A 15,741-nucleotide genomic window follows, 5' to 3' on the forward strand; every position below is an offset into this window, starting at 1 on the left:
ACCAGTAACGGTGTACTGCACGATAACATGCAGTGAATACACTTGACTTGAGCATTCCTAGTTTTCCTCCTCTTTCTCTGTATGTTTAGCATTCGTTTGCTCAGAGGTTGATGCACTTGCTGCTTCCTGAGCAGCTCATCTTTTCTCCACCCTAGCGGCCCACTGCTTCTCTTCTTTCGTTGGCATCTTTTCACGTTAAAACTGATTAAGTTCGTTTTTGTGTTGCAATTACTTAGTACGTTTTCTTTAATTTTTCACTTAAGTGCCAATCTGCCTCAAGAATGATTAGCGAAGGTGGTGAGGAATGAGAACGGCGCCCATACGCATGCGCCACACGGCCGCCCTGCTGCGCGGTGCTGAGAGTTGATTCAACAATAAAAATAAAAAGAGTAATACAAATCAAAAGTGGATAGTATACGTCACGTGGTATATGTGTACCAAATTTCAAGTCAATAGGTGAAACGGTTTGCGAGCTACAGGTGATTTAAAGTCCTGGACAGACAAACTAACAGCTATATATATAGAATCAAAGCCTATAATGGGCGGCACGGTGGTGCAGTGGGTAGCGCTCCTGCCTCGCAGTTGGGAGACCTAGGGACCTGGGTTCACTTCCCGGGTCCTCCCTGCGTGGAGTTTGCATGTTCTCCCCGTGTCTGCGTGGGTTTCCTCCGGGCGCTCCGGTTTCCTCCCACAGTCCAAAGACATGTAGGTAAGGTGGATTGCCGATTCTAAATTGGCCCTAGTGTGTGTTTGTGTGTGTCCTGTGGTGGGTTGGCACCCTGCCCGGGATTGGTTCCTGCCTTGTGTTGGCTTGGATTGGCTCCAGCAGACCCCCCGTGACCCTGTGTTCGGATTCAGTGGGTTGGAAAATGGATGGATGGAAGCCTATAATATATAATTTATATATTTGAAGAGCTACTGTAAAATCCAAATTTCCCCTTGGTACAAATAAAGTTCTATCCAGCAGTTTGAAAATCTGTATGCAGTAAATTGGTTTGTGGTGTTTGAGATCTAACTAAGGGTCAAATCTTGCTTTCTCATCTTAAGTCTCCCACACTCTTTTTCACACTATTTTATCAAAAGCACTTTGATGTAGTAAACAGTTATTTAACAAGATAGCAGTACTTTTCACTGTTTCACTGCCTTTCCCTCCTCTTACCTGTAAATGACAAATTTCTTACAGAAACCTTAAAAATATCTGTCCCTCTATCCTTTCTGGATCCATTTCTGATCTTTTACTGTCTTCACCTATTCCACCAACACTAGATAGTCTTGTTGTCCACTATAACTCAGCCCTTCACTCAGCATTAGATAAAACAGCTCCTTTAAAACATAAGGAGGTTTCCTTTAAGCGTTCAGCTCCTTGGTATAACTCAGAATTGCGATCTATGAAAGCAGTTGGCCGACGCCTTGAGAGAATGTCACGTAAGACTGGCCTCACCGTGCACATCCAGGCTTTCTCTGACCACCAAAGAGCTTACAGAGAAGCACTAACTTCTGCCAAGAACACCCATTACGGCAGAATAATAGAAAGTGGCCACGATAACCCAAGGGTTCTGTTCTCTGTAGTTAATAAACTACTTGAACCCGCATCTGGCCCAACTACCTCTTCTACTGAAGTCTGTGAGGAATTCCTCCACTTTTTCCGTAACAAAATTAATGATCTAAATAATTCAACTAACATAAATACATCATCTGTTTATATCTCTCCCTGTTTTCCCACTCCATCCAGCTCCTTCTCTAAGTTCTCACCAGTCACATCTGCGTTTGTTAATAACCTGCTTTATAAGATGAGGCCGACTACTTGTGTACTGGACCCCATCCCCACCACACTACTTAAATCCTGCCTCCATGCCATAATCCCGACTGTTACAACAATAATAAACTCGTCCCTTGACACTGGCTCTGTGCCGCTCACTTTTAAAATTGCTTCTGTAACCCCAATGTTAAAAAAGTCTGGTCTTGATGCTGACAATCTTAACAATTTCCAGCCTATTTCCCACTTACCTTTCCTGTCAAAAGTTCTTGAGCGTGTTGTAGCTTCCCAACTCACCAACTACTTAACCTCTAATAATTTGATGGAACCCTTTCAGTCTGGTTTCAGGGCACGGCACAGCTGTGAAACTGCTCTTCTACGGGTAACCAATGATTTGCTTATGGCAGCAGACTCTGGACAAACTAGCATATTAATTCTGTTAGACCTCAGTGCAGCATTTGACACTCAGGTCAGACATGACATCCTACTGTTCAGAATGGAGAACATGCTGGGTATCTCTGGCACTGCCCTCCAGTGGTTCAAGTCCTATCTGACTGATAGGCAAGAGTTTGTTAGTCTTGGCAAGAGCAGATCCAGCTCAGCGCCAGTCACACAAGGAGTCTCTCAAGGCTCTGTCCTCGGTCCTCTGCTTTTCTGTATTTATATGCTTCCCCTTGGCCATATTATCCGTAGCTATGGACTGGGTTATCATTTTTATGCAGATGATACTCAACTCTACTTCAATGTTAAAAGTGGAACTTCATCAGAGCTTTCTCAGCTCACAACCTGCCTTATTGAAATTAAAACCTGGATGGAGCAGAACTCTTTAAAGGTAAATTGCAATAAAACTGAACTCCTGCAAATTGGGACTAAAATGCAACTCAATAAAATGAGCTCCTTCCCAGTCTATCTTGGCGGTGATCTCATCAGACCTGCCTCTACTGTAAAAAATCTTGGTGTCATTTTTGATTCCTCCCTCTCTTATTCCGCCCACATAAATCACATTAAGAAACTTTCTTACTTTCACCTCCGTAACATATCCAGTGTTCGCTCCTTCCTCTCCTTTTCTAATGCTGAGAAACTCATCCATGCTTTTATCACATCCCGCATCGATTATTGTAATTCCCTACTGGCAGGTGCCCCTTCTAATCTTATATCACAGCTCCAGCTTATTCAAAACTCGGCAGAAAGAGTCCTTACTCAAACCAGCAGCAGCGAGCACATCACACCCATCCTGCTCCGTCTCCACTGGCTCCCTGTGTCTTACAGAATCGAATATAAAATCCTACTAATAACCTACAAATCCTTAAATAACCTCGCGCCAAACTACATCAGTGACCTTCTCCAACACTATGTGCCTGCCCACCCACTAAGGTCCTCTGATTCTGGCAATCTTGTTGTGCCCCTCACTAATCTACACTCCATGGGTGACAGGGCCTTCAGCTGTATAGCGCCCAGACTCTGGAATTACCTACCGAAATTAATCAGGTCAGCTGACTCCATGAATTCTTTTAAAAAACAACTCAAAACTCATCTGTTCAGGAAGGCTTTTAGCTCTACTTGACTTTATTACCGTTCTCTCAGTTTACTTCTCTGTCAAGATGCTCATGTAACCTGTGTGTGTGTGTGTGTGTGTGTGTGTGTGCGAGACCATCAATTATGTTGTCTGTTTTTTTTTCTCAGAATTTACTGTCTTAATCTTCTTTATTTATTTATCTGGTTTGTACAATGCTATATACTGTATACACTGCCGTTCTTTATTATATTCTGTAAGTGCCTTGAGCATGGGAAAGGTGCTTTATAAATAAAATGAATTATTATTAATATTATTATTAAGATGTAGTACTCTGATAGAGCTTGGGTAGAAGCTTTTCAGTGGTCTGGAAATGTGTGAGTCTTTACATATATAACTAGTCAAGGGAGAGAGCACAAGAGACACGCATAAAGGTTTAGGACTCGGTCCCGTATCCTGTAGGTCTTGTGGAGAATAGTCTTTTGATAGGGTTGCAAGCACACAAGAGACTTCCATGAAACACTGCTGAGTAGTACAAAGAGATTTTTATATGAGACGGACAGAAAATGACATGGACAATTGACAATGACGTTGAAATGTTGAGCCGGAGTTGATAAGACAGAAGGAAGGCAGAAGTGAGATCATCGGGAGTAAACCGGAAGTGAAGTCATCAAGTGGAGTCGGTTCTTCACCACCCAAAAGAGGACTGTTTCTTAAAGTGAATGTATTTTGTATGGAGTTTCAGAGGTTAAATCTTCTAATCTTCCATTTTCCTGGACAGTAAGATAGAGAGGCTTTACCGCTGAACATCAAATTCCACTGCATCGGGCCAGTTGGCTGCTCCCTTTTAACGCATGTGTGATAAACTATATAGAACTGTAACTTAACGCCTTCCAGAAGGCAGCAGAGTATAAAGGTGGCGGCATTGTTGAGATTGGGTCTCTAATGATTTTTTGGCCCATCATAAACATTGAGTTCTCTGTTATCCTCTAGTCATGGTAACTGAGTACTGGTAGTTTTGTTTGTGCTGACTTGATGACTCTCTGAAAAGCCTTCTTGTCAGCCATGGAGCATCCAGCCTACCATACCAGGATGGTACAGGTGAGTGTGCTTTCCACAAAGCAGCAATAAGAAGGACACCAACATCTGCTTGGACTGGTTAGCCTACCTCAGCATCCTTAGGAAGTAGAGCCGTTTCGGTGCCTTCTTTTATAGAGAAGTTGTGCTAACAGACCATGTGAGGAATTTAAAGCCAGGCACTCTCCCCACTATGTCTCCATTGATGTATGGAGGAGCAGGTTCCTCTTCATGCCTCCTGAAGCTGATAATCAGCTCCATTGTGTTGGAGGCGTTGAACGCCAAGTTGTTAATAAGGCATCATTCAGACAGTTTGCTGACCTCATCCCTATAGGTAAACTCATCACCCTTATAATAATAATAATAATAATAATAATAATACAGGGTGGCACAGTGGCGCAGTGGGTAGCACTGCTGCCTCGCAGTTGGGAGACCTGGGGACCTGGGTTCGCTTCCCGGGTCCTCCCTGCGTGGAGTTTGCATGTTCTCCCCGTGTCTACGTGGGTTTCCTCCGGGCGCTCCGGTTTCCTCCCACAGTCCAAAGACATGCAGGTTAGGTGGATTGGCGATTCTAAATTGGCCCTAGTGTGTGCTTGGTGTGTGAGTGTGTTTGTGTGTGTCCTGCAGTGGGTTGGCACCCTGCCCAGGTTTGGTTCCTGCCTTGTGCCCTGTGTTGGCTGGGATTGGCTCTAGCAGACCCCCGTGACCCTGTGTTCGGATTCAGCGGGTTGGAAAATGGATGGATAATAATACATTTTATTTATATAGTTATGTACAGTATCAGTCCTACCACAGTGGTGTCATTTGCAAATGTGATGATTGCAGGTGTGCTATGAATTGGTGCTCAATCGTGGGTATATAAAAAATAAAGAAGAGGACTCAGCACACAGCCCTGTGGAGCTCCAGTGCTGAGTGTCATGCTCAGGGAGTGGTGGGTCCTAACAGTCTGTAGTCAGTTTGTTAAGAAGTCATTGATCCATCTACATGTGTGCTGATTGACACCCAGCTTGAGCAGTTTGGTCCCAAACCCCCTAGGGATGATTGCGTTAAAGGCAGAACCGAAGTCCATAAATAACATTAGAACATTAGAACACTCTAGACGAGAACAGGCCATTCAGCCCAACAAAGCTCACCAGTCCTATTCTACGGTGGCCGAGAAGGGCAAAACAAATTTACATTTCACAAAACAACTTTATAACCATTAAGACAACCTTACAAAGGAATTCAAATTAACATTTCAGAAAACAAATTTACATTAGTGAGAACAATTTACAAATCCCTACACAAATTTACAAGCGGTTAAACAAATTAACAGTTCAGAAAACAACTTTACAAGTGGCCCGAAACAAATTTACAAGCGGCAAAACAACTTTACAAGTGGCCCGAAACAAATTTACAAGCGGCAAATCAAACGGAAAGGGTAGGTACAACACACAGGAAGTGCTTGTTGCTGACCTTTTGTGTCATTCAAACTGTTTTGCGAGGTCGAAAATGAATAGAGTTTGTAGCGATTAGCACTGCCGGGCGAAGATGTTTTGTCCATTTTGTGGTAACCATTTTAGCCAGTTAGCTTGCTTTTGTTATTCTTGTGGGAAATGTTTAGACTTTCTAAAAGAGGCTCCCCAGATGGAAGATGTGATACGTTGTTGTATTGGCTATTTCAATGAAGGCCACTCCTACAATGTAATCGTTGACATGATGTCCTTTGTACATGGTGTAAACATTAGCTTGCGGTGTCTTAAAACTAAACTTACAGAAGCCGGACTATATCGTAGAAAGGAGTATTCCTCCACAAACGCTGCCAGGAATGCCATCAGGTTGGAGCTTCGTGGACCTGGTCAACTTTTTGGCTACCGAACGATGTGGCAAGTACTCAGGCAAAAGTACAATTTGCGAGTAAAGAGAGATGATGTTATGGCTTTACTCCGGGAGCTAAATCCCCGAGGATGCGAGAAGAGAGCACGCAGAAGGTTTATAAGAAGAACTTATCACTCGATGGGGCCGAATTATATGTGGCATGCTGATGGTTACGACAAACTAAAGCCATTCGGATTTGCTATTTCTGGATGCATTGATGGATTTTCACGTAAAGTACTGTGGCTTGTAAGTGGACCAACAAATAACAATCCATCAGTGATCGCTCACAATTTCCTAACTTGTGTGCGACACCTTGGTGTTGTGCCCATGAGGCTGAGGACCGATTGCGGCACGGAGAATGGCATTATGGCTGCAATTCAATGTACCCTACGTCACCAGCATGCCGACTACTACTCGGGAGTGTCTAGCCACATGTATGGCTCATCCACGAACAATCAACGTATTGAGTCGTGGTGGTCCATATTCAGAAAGGGAAGGTAAGTGACCTAAATGAACTATCGCTCTTTATCATTACTCTTAGCCTACACATTTTACAGCTGTGATGCATGTTGAGGAAAAACAATGTATTAAGTTACGTTAAGGCTGATGATTAATCGCCATAAACGCGTTAAAAATTTATGGGATTGACTTTTCAAACGCCACCCCTAAATGCGTTATTTAGGATCCCTGGACAATTACTGTGCTCTGTAGTGTTGGGGCAACGTTCAAAGTTACGTTACATTGTCAAACTAATTTTTAAAGTAGCGAGTAATTTAATGTAATACTTATTTTGTTGGAGAAAATATAAATGTTACTTAAGCTGCTCAAAAATGATAATAATAATTACTATTTTTATTATTAGGATTAGTACTGCTTTATTTCCTATAAGTACTGCCCTTTTCTCTAAGTCGTTGCCTTCTGAGGCTGTCACATAGTGCCCGCAGTTCTTCAGGTCGTTTGGTGACATCCTGCATGTGCTGAAGGGTAAATTTAATCGGCCCAGTTGAGGGTCACAGGGAGCCAGTGATTGTTGCAGCAGTACTGGGTGAAAGACAGGAAGCAAATGCATCTTGGGGGGCTCAGGTCGGGGATATAAAAAGGGGATGGATGTTATTTTCTTCACAACACATATTACAATATATTTTCTTAATTTAAATGTAGTTGACCACTACAATTAAATTTAAAATAAGCGTTTGTGGAGTTTATGTTCTACTATACCCAATGCTAGAACTGACATCCTAAGAAATAAAAAGACTATGACTAAAAATAAGGAGTTCTAAAAGCTGCATTATAAATAAATGGAATTTTGTTTGTTAACATCTTGATCAGGAATAAAGGAGTTCATAAAAATAATTAATTTTTATTATAAGTATGGTTTTTGTATCTCTTACTTTTTAAGGAAAAAAGTGCAAAGAAAAGCAGAGCTTGTAATGCATTAAATTATATAACATATATGGTTACTTTTTTTGTAAGTTATGAGGAATGTGACTACGTTAATTTTAAAAGTAACATTCCCCAAACACTTGTAAACATTTTTTTTCTTTATCTTGATATTATCTCATGATCCACAAGTGTAAATAAATTGGTATGTTTAAGCAAATAGCAGAATTAATATGAAGTTTAACCCAGTTATCTATATAGGTCTCAATTCTGGATGGAGTTATTTGCAGACCTCAGAGATGCAGGACACTTTAATGGAAGTCGTGAACATCAGTGCTTGCTAAGATTTTGCTTCAGTGATGTCATACAGAAGGACCTGGATGAATGCAGGACTCTGTGGAATAGTCACCGGATTCGCCCTTCTACAACCGCATCATGTCCTGGAGGAGTGCCTAATGAACTGTACTATTTACCACACAGGTAATGGATTATCATTTCCCAGTAAATTTTTGTTTTCTTTGTAGCTGAAATGTAAATGAATGCTATTACTCAGATCCATTTCTCAATCCAGATTTGGCTCCAGAGACTGTGGATTTAGGATTGAATGTACAGAACTGGATACTTTCCCCGAATCAAATCAGCCAACGCATTCATGTGGTGACATGAACATGCAGGAGTACTTGGACTTTGTTATGGAGCACAGTCACCTACAGAAGCCAGAGAACTGGGAGTCTGCATCAGAACTGTATATACATCTTAAAGAAATCGCTCAGTTATAATTTGTTCTGTGTACTACAGATCTAATAATGCACACATTAATGGAATAGTGTCTCAAGCGTGTGAAGAGTAACTTGTGCTGTCCGTGAATTTTAAATTTTACTGGAAAAACTTTCAAATCTGTCCTAAATTATTTTAAATAAAGTGAAATGAAATGAAATAAACTGGAGTAAAAGTAAGGCAAAAGTATAAAATATTTATTACACTATTATTTAAGTATCAAAAATAAATATTTAATTTCAAGTAGTCTTGGTTTGGCTTTATTACCAGGAAATCTCTCTTTCAGATCTCAGGATATGATGAAACTGTCCAAATGTAACATACTGTAAACAAGAACACATTAAAACATCTTCAGTTGTTGCTTAAATAAACAGTAATCAAACATGTGGTTTCTTCAAAATCTCAAATATACAAATGCAGCAAAGTTTTATTACAAAATTAAATAATAGTGCAAAAAAGTGCGTCCACCAGTGCAGATGGATGCAGGTTCTCTACCTGCAGTGATTTAAGGCACACACTTATCCATATCTAGTGGACCCTGATTTAAAAACAGCCAAATCCTGGAGAATTCTGAATTCCAAAATCCATATGTGATTTAAACACCTTGTATGAATCCAGCAGTGGTAATTTCATTGTGTTTGAACACGTGTTTGCCATTGGGAACGGTGAATCATCCAGGAACTCAATCCTTGGCAGTGGTTCCAATCCAGACGGGGGAAGTGAAGTTAGTCCAGTTGCAAACATGAAAACATCTTCCACGCAAACAGCAGCCTGACCTTCTGTAAGGAAACAGAATTGTTCATGCACATCTTGGCATATTGTTAAGTATTATTTTTAACTACTTGTAAAATAAATAATTATGCAATCTATTTTGCAAACCTTCACAATCAAGGAGATAGTCAGCCCAGTAGCCTAATGTTTGTCCTTCTTTGAGTCTCCTGTTGCTCCCTGATGGACTGAGGTCAGGTTTGAAAAGTCCCTCAAGTTCAAGAGCAGTGACCTTCTTTTCTGAGTGGCACAGCACAGGGATCATCAAAGTAGGATGCTGCTGCAGTGCAGTCAAAAACTGAAGAGCTGAAAGACCATTTTTAAATCTAAAAAGTACAAAATACATTGTCACACTGCTATAAAGTGCTAATCACATAGTGTATGTGTATGGACAGTATATTAAAAACATGATTACTCCAATAATTTTCAGCGTCTAAGGTTTTAAGATTTTTCTGCTGCTGACAGAGTCAAAAATGTGTTTTAGTGTATCGGGTCATATTAGAGAAACTTCGTGTTGCTTTTGCATTTTCCCTTTAAAGATGAGTCAATGGGGTATGTTCTTAAAGCCTTTCTGAGTTTCTGGTTTTAGATCACTTATTTTAGATGGTTTGAAGGCTTGAACAGCATGCCTGCCCCTATGTACTACTGTTGAAATGAGATGGGAAACTGCAAAAGGACCAGGACATTTCCCTAAAATCACTATCGACTAAAACATTTGTGACTGGCTCATCACCAGAAACCCTTTTTGAAATAATATATGTTGAAAATTATTGGAACTGTCCTTCACTAATAATGCAGTAGTTGTAAGTTGCTTGTTAACAACTGAATTGCAGACTGACATCATGTTTGCTTTTAACATGGCAATGTAACTTACAAAAATTGTAAGACTAGGATATGATGGTACCTGTCAATTACACATGAGTTACGGTCGATAATATACCATCGGAGGTAGTCTGACACAATTGTTCTCTTTTCTTCAAGAGTAGCCACATATCTCAGACAACCAGCTGTCTGTAACATTGTGCTATGTTTTAAAGTACATTCTCGCAAAGCTTCGACAGAAGCAGCACAGTCAATCTAAAACACAAAAAGAGGGGCATATACAGTATACACAGTTATCTCATAAATTTCTGTTCTGTTACTTATCTAGTTTAACCCTATATCTTGTACAATCACAGAACAATAAATGCATTACTCTATATGTTATCAATGAAGTAATGATTTTCTCAAAGCATTGAAGAACCTAATAAATAAACCTTGCCCTACTATAGCATTATGCTTTTCCTACCTCTTGCAAAGCTTTCTTTATTTCTTCTTCAGTTACATCATTCACTGTTGCATTGAATGAAGGCTGGCCTGCAAGATACAGTACAAGATCTTCCGAGAGGAAATGCGGACCTGGGCCTCCATGTACAACTGATACCGCAATCATCTTTCCTGCCAAGAAGTACTCATCCTCCCGGAGAGCTATGAATGAAAATCATTCATATTTTAGAATTTTGGGTGATTTACAATTCGAACCACAATTTCAGATTGCTTTTAATGTTATTTCTACTGTTCCACACATATTTAGCAACTACTTTTGGAAACATACAAATATGTTTCATGATGCATTAAAATCAAGACAACCCTAAGCATGTTGTTGTTAAATATCTCTGGAACAGTTCAAGTAACAAAGTGTATAAGTGATGTGATATATAATTACAAGTCACACATCTTAACACTATGTAGACATACCATTTGCATTGTAGACTAAGTAACGTTGTCCTGTTGGTCCATCAAAAATTGGTCGGTCTTTAAGATGGTTCATCAGTAGAGTTAGAAACTCTCGTCTTGGACCACCTGTATCAATTCCATCCTCAAAAACACCAGCATCATCAGTAAATCTGACCAGCATATCACAGGTTTCTGAATATGTTGCACGCTTGAAACCTCGGACTGCTCCATCCCAGACATTTGACCTTGCAATGTTGAACCGGCTAACTCTTCCATGATCAATATGATGTGACAGCTTTGCAATGACATCAGGTAGTGTAATGTTTACCTCTTCTCTAGAATTACACAAGACTGAGTCACATTTGTGAAATGCCAGACAGTACACAGTTTTCTATTTTTTGCACAACACTGATGTGCAGTAAAGGGCTTCTTTCACATATTATCACAGAAGTAATTCAATCTTTTACCATTAAGTGCACAGAGAATACCTATTGCTATTGTCAATAACTGCCAGCTTACATGGTTGTGTCTGATAAATTCCCCAAATTTACAGGAACTGGCTCTTCATCCTCTTCTTCAACACATGGTGCATAAAGGTGTGTATATTTACTGTAAAGAAATTACCATTCCTATGTTAAAAGACAACTCCACCCATTTTACACTAAAACATTCTTCTTAAGTAATTTCCAACCTAAGTAAATCCCTGAAGTATTTTTTGTAAGTTAACCATTATACAGATATTTTAGAAAGAACTTGCGAGTTTATTTTTTTATCCAATCTAAAAATGTCTACCAAGGGAATAGTCACATTTTGTCAATTTTTTTTGCTTACCTGTAGTAGGTGGACTTAGTCACATTGTATTCAGGTAGAGTATCCTCAGTATCAGATATTACTATCTGAAAAATAAAGTGACATGGGGAACTTAAATGTCCAACACAACACAAAACAAAACTGAAAGAAAAAAATATTATGAGGTAACATTTGGTTCAATACTTACCTGTCCAGCTTGAATCGTTGATGACTGTTTGGATGCATCTCTGAAACATGTTAAAATTACTACTTCAGTACAACAAAGTATCATGGAGTTAAAAAGGAAATTTAAAATTATGGTAAGTTATAATAATCTAGATAATTTTGCTAAATTTCAAAATATTCTTACATTATTTACAACTTCATATATTTAGAGTAAAAACTGTGGTCTCAACATAAACTCAAGGGTCTGTCTCAAACATGTGATTTGATCACATTACCAGCTTACAGATTACTTACATTTGCAAATTGGTACTTACACTACATCTTCTAGTTTGTGTTTGGGTGTACTTTGGTTGCAGTCTTCAAAAACCTGAGGGAAAAAGCATAAAATTCTGAACAATTTTATACAGCCTATATTAGTCATCTCTTACTACATAAATACTTATCAATGAAATATTGCCTGCTGAAACATGGCAAGTTGTTAGTATTTCTGACAGATAAACCTGCTGAACAATAATCAAAATGATTCACATGTGTTACACCAAATGCCATTTAAAATGTAAATCCTACTGTTTGTCCAAGTACAATGCAGGAATGTATTTTCAAACTCAATTACAGATGTTACTAAGTAGCTAGCCTCTGTTGAACCAAAATATTGGCAAGCATTATGCACAGAACAGCTCTGGTTAAGATAATTAATACAACCATTCAGTATATTTCTTTTCTAAATAAACTCACCACAGTGTCAGCCTGATTGAATTCAATTGTGCTCCTACTTGTAACAAAAATTTCAGAATCTGAGTCTGATTCTGAGCTAACATCCACTGCAGTTAAAGGAAACAAAATCAACACGTTATTATGTACAGTATGTCATAGCACTGTGAAATATATAAAAGTGCTAAATCAGATCCACTTACCTCTTCTAAAGTCTTTTTCAAGGCATATAAAAAATGAGATCCTGCAATATGCCTTTCCTATTTCCTTTTTATATTCTGCCAATACGAATGGCCTCTCTGTCCCAGGCACATTGACCACCTCTGAGCAATCTGGATACAAAAGTATATATGGCCCTTCATCCATGTCCTTGTTAAATGTTCTCATTTTCTGGACAGCTAGTTTCAGCAGATCAGGCGCTGCTACCAGAGGGTCTGTAAATAATGGGAGTGTTTTCCCTCTTACAGGTTTTAAATCACTTCCATTTGGCACCATCAATCCTATGTTTATCTAGATAAATAAAAATAAACAGAATGAGTTTTCTGTAAATTATATATTTATAAGTTTGTTGCACAGAAAGTTAAACACCAAATGGGTCCACTCATTAAACAATAACCGTCCCTGTAACCATTGTCTTGTATACATGACACAAACAGTTAAGCCATCTAACCTGAACTTGTCTCTGTTCTTGTTTTAGTCGTCTCTTTGACCCACAGCTAAAGGACTGTCTTTCTTTTGATTTGAAGTTTCTGTAGTCCATGAACTGTTTATATGATGGGCACGGTTGTTCTTCTGGAATGAACAGAATTGAATATCAACACACTATGGACAGAATAATTGTAATCATTTATGAACCATAAAATGTATTGATGTGTATTTAGTTCAACTACTTCCACAATATTGCTTAGTATAATTACTGGTAATATGTGACCTTTAGTTTATGACCACTGCAGGTAACACTGCTTGTTAAAAGATGAGATACAAAGGTGTGCTTCTATAAGTTTTTTTTAAAAAAAAAAAAAAAAAAAAAACACATACATCATGAATTTCTTTACATTTTCTTCACAATACTCCTAAATTGCATAAATATACAGTACACTAGGAAAATACATTCCATTACCTGTTGTAAAAGCCATTTGTTAGTTAGATTATAATAAGTTGATATTAGTATTTTGTTAGTTATGTTAAGGGGTGGCACGGTGGTGCAGTGGTAGCGCTGCTGCCCTCACAGTAAGGGGACCTGGGTTCGCTTCCCGGGTCCTCCCTGCGTGGAGTTTGCATGTTCTCCCCATTCTGTGTGGGTTTCCTCCCACAGTCTAAAGACATTAAGGTTAGGTGCATTGCCGATTCTAAATTGGCCCTAGTGTGTGCTTGGTGTGTGGCTATATGTGTGTGTGTGTCCTGCGGTGGGTTGGCGCCCTGCCCGGGATTGGTTCCTGCCTTGCGCCCTGTGTTGGCTGGGATCTCCAGCAGATTTCCCCCCCCTAAAAAGGTGACCCTGTGTTCGGATTCAGCGGGTTACAAAATGGAGGGATGGATAGTTATGTTAAAATGTTTGTGTATATATTAGTGCATAGTCAATGGGAGTTTCTATTATAAGCCCTACAAGCTAAATTGTAAATGGAATATTCTACTTATTTCTTGTCATTCTGACTACACACTATTTCATTTTATGATCTGCCTTGCAGTAGGTAAGGCATGGAGGGCAAACAGATTCAAACCGTACTGACATATTAAAGTAAAGTCTATGCAAGTTTGCAATAGAAACGTAACAAGTATAGAAAGTAACTAATTTTTAACCAGAGAAAGCTAAGACTGTAATTAGACCGAGAAGACACATTTTTTCTGTTTGTGCCTTTTACTCTGCGTGTGTAATAACTTTTCTAAAATGTTGTGATTTTTTCTTTTTCAAATTTTCATTAAACATTTTTGAAATGAACTTTATTGGACTGAGAAATTTGCTTTTGTACGTGTTTGACTCATGCTGGATCCTACCTTGCCAACTGATGCTCATCCTTTGGAACCGAAAAGACGCAGCTATATCTGTACTTTGAAATGTGTTGGCAATTGCTGAATGTTGAAAATAATACGAGAGCAAAACATGTTTTATTTTATTAGGTTACAACCACTACGAAAGTTAACAGTCCCAGTGTATGTTGCGGTAGTAATTAAAAAAACTTAAATGACTGCATTAAGTACAACACACATATATACTGTATATACCAACGTGCACAGAAGTTGTTTATTTGAACGAAATTTTGAATGACTCATACTACGTCAACTGAGCAATAATAAGTTTAACAATAATAATAATAAAAGCCTAGGATAGCTGGCTCTAGATAGCGTTAAGTGTCCACTTACCGGTACTTTGATTAACATTTCCAGGTGGTTTAGACGTCGGCTGTGCATCTGGGTCTTCCGTGCGGGGAGCCTCTTTTAAAAAGTCTAAACATTTCCCACAAGAATAACAAAAGCGGGCTAACTGGCTAAAATGGTTTCCACAAAATGGACAAAACATTGTCGCTTGATTTACCGGCACAAACTACGTTCAATGTTCCCTCGCAAAACAGTTTGAATGACACAAAAGGTCAGCAACAAGCACTTCCTGTGTGTTGTACCTACCCTTTCCGTTTGATTTTCCGCTTGTAAATTTGTTTCGGGCCACTTGTAAAGTTGTTTTCTGAACTGTTAACTTGTTTAACCGCTTGTAAATTTGTGTAGGGATTTGTAAATTGTTCTCACTAATGTAAATTTGTTTTCTGAAATGTTAATTTGAATTCCTTTGTAAGGTTGTCTTAATGGTTATAAAGTTGTTTTGTGAAATGTAAATTTGTTTTGCCCTTCTCGGCCACCGTACTATTCAGTTATTTCTTCCAAAAAAACATCAAGTCGAGTTTTGAAAGTCCCTAATGTCTTACTGTCTACCACACTTCCTCACTTAAGCCCCCTGGTGTCCCAAGTGAGTCAGCGCAGAATAGAGAGCTGTAGTAATGGCATCTTCTGTTGACCTATTGGCCCTGTAAGTGAACTGGTGCTGCTCCAAGGTGAGTGGGAGTGAAGATTTGATGTGCCTCAGGAATAGCCCCTCGAAGCACTTTATTATATAGTAGGGGTGAGAGCTACACGTCTGTCATTATGGTTGCTGATTACTTTCTCCTTTGGAACAGGCACAATGATGGCAGACTCAAGGCATTTGGTGTGCACAGTGCAT

At 39.2% G+C, this 15,741-nt stretch overlaps 2 protein-coding genes across 2 annotated transcripts; one reads left to right on the forward strand and one right to left on the reverse strand.

Annotated features, from left to right (window-relative positions):
* Positions 1–5,745: 5,745 nt before the first annotated feature.
* LOC127526800 (uncharacterized) lies at positions 5,746–8,480 on the forward strand. The gene is made up of 3 exons (XM_051923620.1): positions 5,746–6,700; positions 7,845–8,063; positions 8,155–8,480. The coding sequence occupies exons 1-3, from the start codon at positions 5,877–5,879 to the stop codon at positions 8,360–8,362; spliced, it is 1,251 nt and encodes a 416-aa protein (XP_051779580.1). The 5' UTR covers positions 5,746–5,876; the 3' UTR covers positions 8,363–8,480.
* Positions 8,481–8,540: 60 nt separating this feature from the next.
* On the reverse strand, positions 8,541–15,073 carry LOC114645886 (uncharacterized). Its single transcript, XM_051923609.1, has 13 exons — positions 14,892–15,073; positions 13,201–13,322; positions 12,734–13,040; positions 12,555–12,640; positions 12,134–12,186; positions 11,842–11,881; positions 11,676–11,740; positions 11,364–11,453; positions 10,866–11,179; positions 10,417–10,595; positions 10,033–10,205; positions 9,240–9,454; positions 8,541–9,139 (listed from the first exon to the last, which is right to left on the reverse strand). Exons 1-13 carry the CDS (start codon positions 15,046–15,048, stop codon positions 8,904–8,906), a joined length of 2,037 nt encoding a protein of 678 aa, XP_051779569.1. The 5' UTR covers positions 15,049–15,073; the 3' UTR covers positions 8,541–8,903.
* Positions 15,074–15,741: the final 668 nt, after the last annotated feature.

The sequence above is a fragment of the Erpetoichthys calabaricus genome, chromosome 2 (assembly GCF_900747795.2).
Source record: "Erpetoichthys calabaricus chromosome 2, fErpCal1.3, whole genome shotgun sequence".
NCBI classification, from domain to species: domain Eukaryota; kingdom Metazoa; phylum Chordata; class Cladistia; order Polypteriformes; family Polypteridae; genus Erpetoichthys; species Erpetoichthys calabaricus.